This window comes from Apteryx rowi, unplaced genomic scaffold (genome assembly GCF_003343035.1).
Source record: "Apteryx rowi isolate R43461 unplaced genomic scaffold, aptRow1 scaffold_553, whole genome shotgun sequence".
Classification (NCBI taxonomy): domain Eukaryota; kingdom Metazoa; phylum Chordata; class Aves; order Apterygiformes; family Apterygidae; genus Apteryx; species Apteryx rowi.
The window spans coordinates 593,456-607,721 of record NW_020450820.1 but is presented as its reverse complement, the minus strand read 5'-3'; the positions used below and the strand labels follow the sequence as shown (position 1 = coordinate 607,721).

General features: G+C 39.9%; 1 protein-coding gene across 1 annotated transcript in view; it reads left to right on the top strand.

Moving 5' to 3' along the window:
- Positions 1–4,655: 4,655 nt before the first annotated feature.
- DIAPH3 (diaphanous related formin 3) overlaps positions 4,656–14,266 on the top strand; it is a gene marked incomplete at its 5' end in the record, with an annotated part of 246,726 nt that continues 237,115 nt past the window's right edge. The window contains 2 exons of the mRNA XM_026081539.1: positions 4,656–4,714; positions 12,780–12,812. Coding sequence (XP_025937324.1) covers positions 4,656–4,714; positions 12,780–12,812 — 92 coding nt within the window. The remainder of the gene's footprint in view (positions 4,715–12,779; positions 12,813–14,266) is intronic.

Sequence of the window (14,266 nt, the reverse complement as noted above, 5' to 3'; positions counted from 1 at the left end):
GCATGCCTGCACCTATAAGGTGGGCAAATTGCTGAATAAAGTTGGAATTGAACCTGCATTCTGTGAATGCGTATGATTCTTTCCCGTCACTCCCGCGGACCGCGACACTACATGAGCAAAAGGATCTTATTACCAAAAAGAACCAAAGGAACCAGAAAGAAAATTAATTTTTTTTAGGCTTTACCATAAACTCAGTCCTCAGATTCCCTTTCAGTAGATTCATAACAAATGGAAGTCTTCTTGCCTGAGAGCTTACTCAAAGGAAAGATTCAATCCTTTACGAGAATAAAAGAATATTAAACCCCCAAACTCTTTTTCCTCACAGGTTAGTAAACTTGTAACTCTGTAACTATTCGTAACTAAATTCCTAACCATGTAACTGAATATAAGAAAATGTCTAGTACCTTTTTCCCTTTTAAGAACTTCATACTAGTGTCTTACTAGGCTGAAAGACTCCAGCTCCTCCCATTTTCTGACTGATAATCACGGTCTTCTGGCATAGAGTTCTAGCCATAAATTTTCATATTTCCTAACCTAAGACCCAAACAGATACCAGAGATAACATGTACTAGTATATTGGTAGTGGTATTGACTAAATGACAATCAAATAATGTCAAATGTGTCCAAAACACAATTCTAGCTCTTYGTTTTGTAGGAAAAAGCATAGTGAATTTTCTTCAACATAAATTTATTCTTTGAGCAGAGAATGAATTTTCTCTTAATTTGTTCATTTATTAATACGATAAACTTGTTAACAGCCAGGTTCCTTAGTGAATTTAATACAGGAACTATTTCAATTTTTATGCACAATTATCTTAATAATGGAATAATAGGATTCTTGAACTTCCCATGCTGTGAAAATTAAGAAACATCTTCTCCATAGGCTTCATTTAAGGATAATGTTTTACAGTTAATTTAAATTATTAATGACTGCTTTTGCAATATGAAAATGCAACTTTTAGGGTTCTTTAGACAACAAGAAGTTTAAGTTACACTTAAATGAATCTGTCATGACATCATATGTACTTCAGTAAAATATCACTCCATCTTTACAGTTAATTTGCACATCATAATAAAATCAATGGTAATGGTTCTGGGGCATGAGAGAGACATCGAATTCATCAAAAATTATTATTGGCAGACTATTTAAATGCTAATTATTACTTACACAGTTGAAAAGATATGGCAGAACTGAGGCCGCACTAATGGAGCAGAAGCTTTAAAACACAGCCTCCTTCTGAAGATGAGGACTGATCTTTTGTGAAACAACGATGCTTTCTCAGTGACCTAAGGGAAGGTTGTGGTTATAGCACTTATACATTCAGGACTTCAGCAGAATTCTGAAATACTAATGAAGTCTATGAGGTTGGACCATGCTAATGCTTTTAGCACTAGTTGCTTTGGGGTATACAAGCAGAAGCCAACTAGGATTTTGAGACACTTAGCTAAAATTTTGTTACTTTCTGTAACAGACACAAGAGTTTGTATCTTTGACGTTAAGTAAAGAATGGTTTATTTTATTTTAATAAAGGGCATATGGACTTTTAATGGAATAATTACAGCACTTATTTTGTGTTATGTGTTAATTATACATGTCTAGTAGGCAAAAGGGATGTTTAAGCATCATTTGGCTCTGTAAGACATGAAGACAAGCTGTGTTTTTCCAACTTATTTTATATTAGCACTATGGGTTTGGCAATATTATAACATAGTAGTGGTGTAACTACTACATTAACTGCTAGAATAAAGTATGTTAGGATTGGTGTAAGATAAATATTCAATGGATATGACTTACAAGTATCTATGCAATTTTGCTGGATTTGGGATAGAAGAACCTGTCTGATGCTTTTCATTAGAGAAAAGAGCAGCTATTTTTCTGAAAAGACACTTCTCTCTGTCATTCATCTTGCTTCTGCTAAGCCAAAGGAACTGTGGCTCTGGAAGGCTTTGCTTGTTAGAATACTTAAGTAGTGTTAGCAATAAAGAGCATTAAACTTGTATGCTTGCTCTATAAAAACAACAAGATTGCTCACAAAATCTTTCATAACTTTTATGTGACAGTTTAGGAGGATGAACCTAATTAAAGGACAGTTAAGTAACTGCTTTATCTTCTTCTAATAGTGAAGAACTAGTCGTCTCTGAATGAAATATGGAGTACTGCCTAAACTCAGTCAAAAGCCAGACTACACATGCTGTGCACAGGGATTTATTTGGAAAACTGCCTCCCCAGGACAATGAACATCCAGGGGGTATTCATTTTGTTCATTCATTAGACCTGAGTCAGAGTATAAAAAAAGAGACTGGGAGTAGAGCTGGGAGAGTCTAGTTAAATCCAGTTCAAGGGCCCAGTTTTGCAAAAATCCATATGTTTAACTTCATGCATTTGCTTTGTCTCACACATTTTTACAACTGAGAAACTCTCATTCCAGAACAAAAATAATGCAAAACTGCCAGGCTATATGCATACCCAGACAATACACATGCTATGACTAAGTACGATCTCTGAAAAATTATTATGTATTCTATTCTTTCGCACTCTTTCTCCTTGACCATGATTAATCTTGATCAACTAAGCTGTTGCGTAGCTGTAGGAAAGAGCATATTTCTTCCATGAAGCACCTAACAAGTACAAGAAGGGTAGTATAAAATAATAATTGACCAAAAGTACTAACATTTATTTTTGGCTTAGTAAAATTTTTTAATAAATTATTCTCTTCAGTGTTTCTCTATTATTGCAATATAGTACTTTGATATATTGGCACAAGCCATTGCATTTTACAACAGTGCAATTAGGAGGTCCATTTAAACAGCTTTATCATACACATACATAGACTGATTAATTTTCTAATCAAATGTTCCAGGAAATCATTAACCATGGCATTAAACAGTGTTGTGCTAATTATACTTTCCATGAAGAATTCCAATCTAAATTCACAATAAAAAAATCTATAGAGATGTGTCAAAGAACAAATGGTTGGATCTATACAAATAATTCTAGCATCTCCAACTCTAAATAAACCCATACCTGCCTAATGTTGGGACCTGGTACCACAAAGGTCCAATTTGGGGCTGAATTCTCTTGCACTTCTCCACATAACTGTAGCCATTACATTTTGTAGGAAATTGCCTGTGTAAGTCATGCTGAAAGATTGAGATCTTTACTCTTTCCATGTCACTGAATTGTAATGGAAGCCATTCAAATCAGGTGAAAAAGTAAACACATTTTTTTGCCGGGGGGAGGGGGGGGGGAGACCAATATTATTTTTACTGCATTCAAGATAAACAAAACGATAAAAAGAACAAGGAAACCAAAGGAACTTTTTTATTGAATTACAGAAGAAAAAGGAAAACTTGTGCTATTTTATAAAGTAGTTTTCAGAAGTGAAACAGGGAACATTGAGATTTGGAAATAAATTTCCCTCTAAAGATGTCTTCAATTTTCATTATTATTCTAACTACTGTTAACTGAAGATAAATGCACGATATTGATTGCACTGATGAGAATTCAATTATTTCTAAAGCATATAGCATTTGTGTATTTCCCCGTAAAATACAGTTTTGGTGTTTTTTCTGTTACTGAAAGCAAAAGATTGAATTAAGTAAATTCAGACTGTAGGTACACCTCTGTTCTTTTGGCCTTGCTAGTACAGCTAATAGCCCTCAATAAAGACTGCATCCATCGGAAGCCAMTGAAAAATTGCCATTTTTTAAACTGGGCTTTTCTCTCTCTTGTGTTTTTCTGCATTCGTGAACCAGTACTAGTAAACTGGTCTTTATGAGTCAATTCCTTAAGTAATAATAATAAGTTAAATAGTTAATCGGCTAATCAGCTCACACAGCTCAAACACTAGCTCAATGTATAAAACTGGAGTTTGTACTAAATCCAGCAGTTTTTAGAAATTGGCATCTTAGGCCAAGCTGGTGCAGGACTCGGCCCATCCTTTGGCCCTAGGTGATCCAACCCCTTAGAAGAAAAGGCAGAAACTGGGAGGCAATGAGGTAAAAATCTTCCTTATAGGGCGTGCACACCTTAACTCCTTAGATGGAGGCGGTTGTACCCAGAATCACAAGGATTTACCCACCTTCCTCCAGTATTTTAGCGAAGTCCCTCCTCCTCATGAGGGGGCCGGGGCTCCTCCCCGGACGAGTGTCCCCGCCACACAGGCTGTGGGGTACCTCGCTGCTCCCCCCCCCCCCCGGAGGAAACAAGCGCCTCCGCCCCCAGAAGACGTTAATTTGACTGCGCACCTGCGCAGCTACGCGGGTGGGTAACGCCCTGCCACGGCTGACCCTTACAGCAGCCATTCCCCTTGTTTTATCTTACTTCACAGTACGAAACTGCTTGGGGCCAAAGAAAACCAAACCAAACCAAAAAAAGCTAAAACAGACAACCCGAACTCTGAAGAAAACCCATGTGCACCCACAAACGCCGCAGACAGCGACGCCCTTCCCCGGCTGGCCCCGCAGGACCGGGACTAGCTCCCCTCCCCGGCGGCTCGGGACTACAACTCCCGGCATGCAGCGGCGGCCGCCCTCCGCGGGCCCGGGCCGCGCTGCTCTGTGGGACATGTGGTCCGGGGAGGCAGCGTGCGTAAACAGGTGCGGTCACTGGGGCTCCTCGATGGCGCCTTGCGAGAACGGCTGATTCACTGCAGATTGGCAGGAGGAGAGCCAATCGGTAAAAACGACATCGGCAGCCTGCCGCCGTGGATTGGTTAGCGTGGGGACGCCGGGGGCGGGACCGGCGGTGGCGGGACGATTCGGACGGCGGAGCATTCCTGGGCTCTGACAGGCGCCGGCGGCGGCCGTTGGAAGCGCGCGCCCCTGCCCCCCCCTTTCCCCCCGCCCCGCAGTCGGACGCGGCGGCGCCTTGCTCGGGGGCAGCCGCCGGGCCAGCGGGGAGCAGCCGCCGGCCACTGCTGCCGGGATTAGAGGATCCTCGCTAAATCCCTCACTGGGTGGCGGCGGCCCTGGGCGCCCCCTCCTCCCCCGGACGGCGCTGGGCCCGGCTAAACCGCTCTAATTAGAGCCGTGAGCGCCCGCTCGGCCGGGGCCGCCGGGGCCGGGCCCCGTCGTGGGCAGCTGTTCGCCCCGCTCCGCTGCCGGGCGCGGCCATGGAGGCGCGGCGGCCGCGCTACTGCGGCCCGTCCTCGCCGCCGGGCCGCGGCGGGAGGGAGAACAAGGCGCTGCGTCGGAAGGGCCCGCTGGGGGCCGGGAGCGCCGGCGGCCCCGAGGAGGCGGCGGACGGCAGGAAACCCAAATTCGTAAGTACGAGCCGCGCCCGGCCCCGCTGGGGCCGCCACGGCCCGGCGCCGCCCTGCCCCTCGGTGCCGCGCAGGCCGCCCGAGCTTAGCCCGCCGTGCGGTCCCGGGCTGGTAGGGAAAGCCGGGCTCGAGGCGGCCCCGTCGGCCTGGATCGGGCTTCCCGGTGCGCGCCTCTCCCTGGCGCCGTGCCTCAGCCTCCCGCGAGGGCCTGGCTCTGCTTTTTCAGGTCTCGCCTCTTTGTCCTATAGCTTCATTTCCTCGGTGCCTGTGCGACAGCTGCAGGCGGCAAGGGAAACGCAACAGGGCTTCAGCTCTAAAATGATGTTACTTGTATTAGAGGTGGATTTAAGTGACGTAAGTTGTGTTTGAATAATCAGAAGGCTTTTATAGCGGAAAAAACAAGCCTCTGAATTTAGGGGACAAGTAGAGTTCTCCTCCACAACCTCACCTTTCCAAGCTTTAGGCCAACATAGAAATTGGGAAGCTCAAAAGAGCTGACAATTGTTTATGAGACAATGTATGAGATATGCTTTAACGCCTTTCCCCCTGCCCCCCTTCCCTCCCAAGAACAGCCAATTCTTATTTAGACATGAGGCAAATCCCAAGTATTAAAGCTGGGACAGATGTATTCTACAGGTCTTGCATCCATCACATGCAGAGCAGATGCATACTGCACTCGTATTTAGGTGATGCACTTGTTGGTCTTTGTGTTCAGCCAGCTCTGAGGCTGCCTGCTCTGAGCTGTGTTATGCTCCTACAGAATAACTACTGTAATGCATAACATGTATTAGAGTCTTGATTCTAAGGCCTCTTTGTATTGCATACAGTACTGGAGTATCTGCCATTTGAGAGCAGGATCCAAAGGTATACCGTACTTTGTATGAAGCTGGTTGAAGTTAACTGATAGCAATACTGAGCTGTGGGCTGAACAAACTACCCTGGAAGGCCACAACTTTTTTTTTTTTTTTCTTCTTCTTCTTCTTCTCCTCTTTCCAATTTCTGAAACTTTTTAAGCAGGGATAACTGAGATTTTTTTTTTTTTCTCAGTTCGGGAGAGCATCTTGTCAAACTCTACAGGTTATAAAAATATTTGATCTTAGACAGCAGTCCCCTTTTTCATCCTCTTAAGTAATCTCTTAAAGCAAAGATCTGACCCTCAGGTGCTGATGTGGAATTGAGAATGACAGTCCTCCTTCTAACCTGGATTGTGTTCTAGATACGCATTAGTTCACTGGGTGAACTTAAGGAGAGTAGTATCCCTTGTCTATAGAGCTGGGTTTGTCATCCATCTCTGGATGACAAAGTTGACCTCATTAACAGGTACCCTCTTTCTCCAAAGAAAATTCTGGTATAGTGTTAGGAAAATTTCTTGCTATTACTGCTTCACTTGGAAGGGGAGGGAAACCAAAGAAACCAACAGTCTTTAGGGTCAATAATTATAGCTTTTGATTCCAGTCAAACTGCTTCTTGAAGTATTGCWTTTCTGAATAAGCAAGCTTTTCAGAAGTAAATGTGAATTGTAATTCCTTAGTTCTCTCAGTTCTCTTACAGAATTATTAAAACAAAATAAAACAAAGCTCTTTTAAAGGAGTGATGATTAATTTTGAAGCAGTTAAAACCTCATCAACTTGGCTTTGTTCAGTAGGGCCAAAATTTTGGAGGAGTTCCACTCTTCCAAGAATAGAAGGCAATAATATTATATGGTAGTCTGGTACTTTAGCTTGTCCAAAGTTCTTACATTCTTCTTTGGAGGTTAGAGTTTGGGAAAAGGGGAAATGGATAAAAGGATGGCAGGGATTATGTCTGTTTTCTATGTATATATTGACAGGCAGGCTTTTGAAATTTATGGTGGGGGGTAAAAAGCAGCTGCCTGCCACTCCCAGTCTTTGATTTTTTTTTTAATTAATTTATTTTTTTTTCATTCCCTCCTTTGAAATGTTTGGAAATCATAAGGGTGGTTGCTAGATTACTTGATTAGGTGACTTCTATTTGTGCTTTGTTGGGATTCAATCTTGTGGATGGTATTCCTCAAAAACGTCAACTTCAATTTCTAACTGAAGTTAGTGTTTCTACTAATTTCAGTATATCATTGACTAGGCTTCAGTGACTTCCAGATTGTATTTTTGATTAAGTTCTTTATTTAAAAAAAAAAAAAATCCAGAAGACTTTCTTGTTTGCACCAACCTGTTAAAAATAGAAAAATTAATACTTGCCTTTGACAATAATTGTAAATCAAAGAAAGATGTAGTTGAGAGAAAAAGCATTCTGTTTGACTAGCATTGATAGAGGAGAAAGGCAAGAAGGATCTCTATCGATGGCTTTAATTATGAAGTGACAGAATTATTGTTGCAGTTACACTGCAGTGTAAGACCTTGAATGTAAATTAGTCTTTTAAAGAAATGATTGCTGAACAGATGTTCCCTAAAACACTTTACTGCAGCTTTTTAAAACTGTATGATCCCTCATGCTGTTGTCTTTGTTGGTTTGAATTAACACTGTGGGTCATAATATTAAATTTTATCACTGTGTTCTAGCACTTTGTTATATAATCTTACCTGTAAGCATCAATTTTGAGTTTAACTCATCAGTGCCTAAAGAATATCATTAGGTAGAAACTGTTATGCCAAGATAATTTTGCTCCTTACTGCTTTTTGGACTGATTTCCAAAGTGTGTGTTTGTGTGTGTAAAAGACCGTTAAATAAATGCTGAAGTTGTACATTAGAAAAGTACGAAATACTGTTTGATTATACCACAATTCCTGAAGTGCTCTTATGGCTTGAGGTAAGAAAATTACCAAGTCAATATTGTGAGAAAGAAGATTCTTTCTAAAGTAACAGGGTCCACTGTAATCATCCAATTTACATCTCTGTAACCAAGTCCACAGATTTCCTTGCATTTCTTGCTTCAGTCTTCTAKTTGTTTCAGCCAGAGAATAGCTTTCAGGGAAGAAAAGCCAGTGTTGAATCTGTTTAGTGATGGAATCCATGGCAGGGTGTGATAAGTTATATCCTCCTCACCTTCCTAATTTAAAAAGGTACAGAGGGGATTGTGTAATTATATGTACATCTTTAGTTTTGGTTATTTAGTTTCATAATCCAGCTTTAAGTTGGCCAGCTCTTCTAAAACTAATTGCATTTTGATTAAGTACTCCTCTAACTTTTTTTTTTTCTTTTTCTCATAGCTACTTGTAGACTGCAAGCTACTCTTAATTTATCAAAGAAGCTATGCAGATTTTCTTGCCTTTGCAAGGAAGGCAAAGAAGAATATCCAAAAAAGGATTTGGGTGCCAAAATATCTTTTATGTATGTGGGGATTATATAACTACCTTAGTGTGATGGATGGAATGCATGCTGAAATTCTTCCTTAGCACACTGACATTCTGTTACTCTGCATGCCTAGAGCTCCTGTCGTACTGGTAAGGCTGTACGGCTGGGTGCTTGTCTGGCCTCCAACTCCACTGATGTTCTACAAATCAGACTTTTTCTTCCCTGATGACATACTAACAATGACCATCCCTGCCAAGCATGATCCGAGTTCCAGTACAAAACATAGGTGTTTTCATTCAGAAGTTCAGATGAGTGATGTCGTTCTGTGTTTATAAGATGGTGAATAGAGATATCTTATTAGGTGGGAGAATAGAGATGCTGCCCCTCTGTACAGTCTAATGGTTTGATAGAGTGCCCAAACCTTTAGACTGTACCCTGTACTGTTCCAGGATATTGTTCATTCTTTCCGGCCCAAACTGAGCTGTTTTGCTGGAGGAAAAAATACCACACTCCTGAAAGATAGTCTTAGATGGGAAGATGGCCCTGTCATGGTTTCTGGTACTGTTTTCCTGGATTGTTTTTTGTACTGCATTTAGATATAACTTTGTTTGTAAATATGCATGTGCAAAGGTACAGAAAYACATGTAATCACATAGAAGATCAAAGAAGGACTGTTGATCCAATTTAAGTGGATTTCTCACTGTTTCACTTCACTGTCTCTACCCAGAGTTGGCTAGAGTAATCATAAAGATGATGGCTTAAGTTGTTAAACTCTGTCTTGCAGATTCAAATTCCACTTCTTATGTGTGCTACAAAACTGTTTGTTTGGATATGCAACATAAGATCATCCCCTTCTGTACCATAATAGGATCCTTTATTGTGTAATACTAAACAGTCCTTGGCTTGCTTTCTCTAGCTGGGTGCCATAGAAGTTGCATCACATGGCTTCCTCATATGTGACCATTTTAAAAGGCACTTTCTCTGTTTTGTGGATAGTCTGCTACCTCTCTGAGCATGTGTTGTGAACCTTGGTTTTTGCATTCTATCGTACTCATCGGTATTTATTAAAGGCTTTCACTGTCTTTGGTCAGAGCTTATTAAGAGAGCTGATTAAGAACACTGTACCATACACTGATTGTGTGTATCTTGTCCTGTCAAATCAGTTACTTATCAGTATGCCTGGTGGGTATTTCCTTTAATAAGGGATAATTCCATGTCAGGTCTTTGCATGCTTTAAAATCATGCATCTATACACCTCTTTTTACTTATTATTTGGCTTTAACAGAACTGCTTCTCCTCAATTCCTTCATGTCCCAAGCTAAAAAGCAAGTTAGCCTGGAAAACTTCATTTCAAAATGTAACTTTTTGAAAACAAAGTAATGGTGATACTTATGCTTTTTCCAACTGTAGGTGCCACTGATATATACAAATTTAGACTTTCTAAGAGCCCTAGTCAATTTCTTAATCTCTTCATGTTTTTATCTCTTTGACTAGAATGTTTACATACTTAAAATGCTGTTAACTTGATTTTCAGTTTCACGTATCTAGTTTCTGTGTGATAATCAGACTAGAAGAATACTTTTACATAGCTTTTATGTTCTCACAAGCAATAATTCTTACTTTTCTGGAGTAGTTCATGGAAGGCACAAAATAGCATATTAGTATTTTCATCTACTGCAAAGCAGCGCCTGTCTGTAGGCTCATACTATGTTTTTAGCAACAACTGTGGATTGAGGTGGAAAAGGTCATCTGAGTTTTCATGTTCTAACTAGCATCTCTAACTGGAATGTGATGTAACAAAATTCACAGAATAAGTCTTCCAGATGTCTTGTTGCAAGTCATACAGTGCTTTAATATTAAAGTTCTAGAAGCTCTGAACACTAGGTTATGGTTTTTGTAGGGTTCCTAGTACTTTCTAAAGAGATCTGTAAATATCTGGCAACTTTGGAAACACTGTAAGTGCTAGCTAAGTAGCAGTTACTTTCAAACCAGGCCTCATAATGCTGTCTGCGTATGCTCTTATGCTGATATTTTCAGGCTTATGCACTGTGGGTAGCCAGTAAGCTGAGGAGAAGCAGGCTTACAAGACTCATAGCTGCATATTAAGTTTCTTAAGTCATTATGGAGACCTAAGTTGGTTTCATGGTAGTCTTTTTCACTAAGTAGTCAAATGACTTAAGTTGGAGAGATGCCCTGATGTGGAGGGTAGAGAACTTTCAGCCTTTCTCACACTAAATTCCACCGCTAAATTTCAGCTTAAAGGAATGGTACAAGATTGATTTGAACCATCCCATTAATTTTTGCCTTTTTCAAAGAACAAGCTCTGAACCTGAAAAATATTGTCTTGATACCATGGATGATGATGATGATGTTGATGGTGTTTTCTATTAAGCAGTTGCAGAATATCCAGTATCTGTTTCTAAGTGACAGTGGGCCTGATATTGTGTTTCCTATGTCTGTTTAGTGGAATGTATGTGAATGAGCATCTCCTCTCAAAATCCCCTCTCAAAAGATGTAATGCAAAAGACTTCCATTCTAAGTAGATTACTCGCTGTCCTACCATGAGCTTCACAGTGATGACTGTGCATTGCCTAAGGCTTAGGTGTTCCAGCTGAGAGCATGAAAAAGGAATAAGTATTTGTTATTGCTACAAAGTTTCATTTTAAGACTGGATGTTAGTGTTTTCTTCCTGCTGTTTTAATTACTTCAGCATAGAGGTGTTCTTCTAAGAACTTGCTAAATGTAAATTAGGGGGCTCTCATGCGAATGGCTAGCTAAAGTTAGGACTCATGCTATCTTTGTTACTATCTGCAAAACGAGAAGAACCAGTTATAAACCCCAGCTCCACAGCAGTGTGTGGGACAAAAGTTTGATCTGCCACTACAGTGGTGGAACAACAGTGGGAAGACTGAGATGGAAGATTCTCCTGACTAGAGGTTGAAATGTTCTCCCTTTTGTTATCGTTGTCATTTTACTACAAATGCTCATCTGCTGGAATGTGGAAAGGATCATCATAAATGTTCAGTACTGACATAGCTCCATTTTTTTTTTTTAATTATTGATGTTAGAACTTGCAGCTTGTCACTGAGTGCCGAGCGTTTACTCATACTTGAATTGCTTTTTATTTTTAACTTCATAGCCTTTCATCAGACACTTCTTTAACAGTTTCCCAACAATACTAATAAGCTATCATAGTGTAGTATTTGACTTAACACAAAGTTTGTCAGTGCTGAGGGAAGGGCCAGTGAAGATGTTTTTAGCAACAATTCTTATGTGTTGTTGATTTGGTGAAGACACGGTAGGGGTTCCCAGATCTGAATAGCTTGGATATAGCCATTGACAATCACTGTGACTACTGCCAAGCTTGTGCACCAGGCAGTGATTACATGTGTGTAGTGACGGGAGTGAAAGGTTAGGTAAAGAGTCCATCTCGCCAACTGTGTGACTTTAGATTCTCCCCTTTTCCCTTCCAAGCCTGTTCTTATCTTCTTCATATAAAACTGTAAATGGGATCTCTCTGACACTGACTCTTCAGTCCCCTCTCTTCTTCAGTGCTGCTCTTAGGTTTTGTACAGGACCTGGGTGCCCTCGCACTTGCTGTGCTTGTCTCTGTGCAGCGCAAGAGAGTTGGGTCAGGAACTGCTGTTTCGCACAGCAGTGAGTGATAATTTAAAGCTTTTTGGATGTTACTACTAATTAATTCTTGTGTGGGTTTCTGCTAATAACTGCATTCTCTGCTTGCCTCACTGGCATTGCTTGAGGGCAGTTAACAGTCTGAATTGTTGAATATTGTAGCTTGGCAGTCTGAGTTTTGAACTGTTGAAAAGTTCTATGGTTGTTGGTCACAGTTTAAAATCTCTTGGCTGTGGGGGCACCACCAAGGAATTGACCATTCTGCAGAGATGTAATTTTAATCACTAGATTATGGGCAGTTCTTCTGTTCTGGTGTATTTAGCTATAAATGTGTTATAATTTGCATGAAGTTGTATTTGGTGTAAGTCTGCATGGTATTATTCTATGTAAGGTTTGGATTACTGCATTTTTGAATGTACACAGTTGTCCAAAATAACTTGCTGTGCACTGTAAGCCAACAAAGTACAGCTTGCCAAGGAAACTAGTATTTCAAATGCCATGATTCAATACTGTTGAACTTGCACTTTTTTTTTTTGGAGTAACTGCAACTATAACTGACACTTATTTTTTTTAATTGTGTGATTGTGACATGACTTTTTTTTCTTTAATTTACAGCATTTAAATATCAAGACACTAACAGATGATGTGGTAAGACAAATTAAGTTTTGCTTTGGCTTTGCTAAGCTAATAACCTAATTGCTATTTCAATATAAATAACCTGGTTGCTCCAAGGAACTGTCTTAATTGGGATGTTAGCTTAGTTAATTGGTAAAATCTCACTAAACTGTTAATTATCTGTAATATGCTCAATGAAGGTAGCATAATTCCGTGGATGGCTTTGAAGCATGTTGTAATCATGGCTAAATGAGTTTGGTGCAGATAATTGTACCAGGTGGTATGCAGTATGCTTAAGATATTATCTGTGTTTGCATATTTAATATTAAAGTTACTAACACTGGATGGCTACCTTAAAACACCACATTTAACAAACTAACAGTTGCTTGTAAAACTCATTAATGCTCACTTCAAATGTTAAATACATTGTGTCATGCTAACAGTGCTTTCCTCAAACTTCATCTGTCTCTTGATAGCAGCAGATGTTCTGCATCACAAAGTAGATTTTGCTTGTTATTAAGAATAGCACAGACAATGAAATATAGGTATATTTTTTGTTGGTGAGAACAGTTTTTCTTAAAGTGGATCATTCTATGGAGTCTTTGAATCACCTAGGAAATAACGTTCTGAAGGCATTTAAGGTTTAGCTATTATGACTTCAGTGTGTATTTTTTGTCACATAGTGCTCTTAAATACTTGTTCATAACTGAGGCAAAGTGCGGAGTTTTATGTTGGACAATATGCAACAGACTGCACTGAGAAACACTTTTTTTTTTTTTTTTAACCTCAGAAAACAGTGATCTGGTTATTGCTGATCAGATATGCAAAGTTTGTAGTGTAGGGCATATTACCTCCACCTACTATTCATAGACTGTTGGACTTAAATTGTTTGTTGGTATTTAGAGGAGTTTCATGGGCTAGAAATGATTATGAATAAAATCGTTTGCAATACAACCCATATTTCCTAAACCTGTGCCTTGCTCTAGAGAGCAGAGAAAATTTTCAGTTCTCTTCAAATGAAAAACTACTTTTTGCAACCAAAACCTAATAATTTTGCTACCGCTACATAAAGGTTATAGACRTGGTGTACACAATCTTGCTGATTTACTTGTTGAAGAAGCTAGCGTGCTGCCTTGTGGCTCTTGTCTTCATAGATTATTAGACTCGTCTAACTTGTAATTTTAGCCACTACAAGTCAGCAGATTTATTGTGTTAGCTTCAATAATGAAGAAGAGACTAATGTCCCTGTAATAGGTGATTATTCATCTATTTTTTGTTCCTTGCCTCACATTCTTTCAGCATATCCTGAGAACCCTCTGTATGTGGCTCTATGTCGACTAAAAAGTGACCTACTAAATAGTGCCAGATTGTCCATATTAATATATCAATAGACTTTTAAGAAACAACAGCTGTGAAGTAAAAGACTAATAATAAGAAAAAATCTCAAATGTTGCAGTGGCTTACAGTTTTAAAGCTGGATAATTATT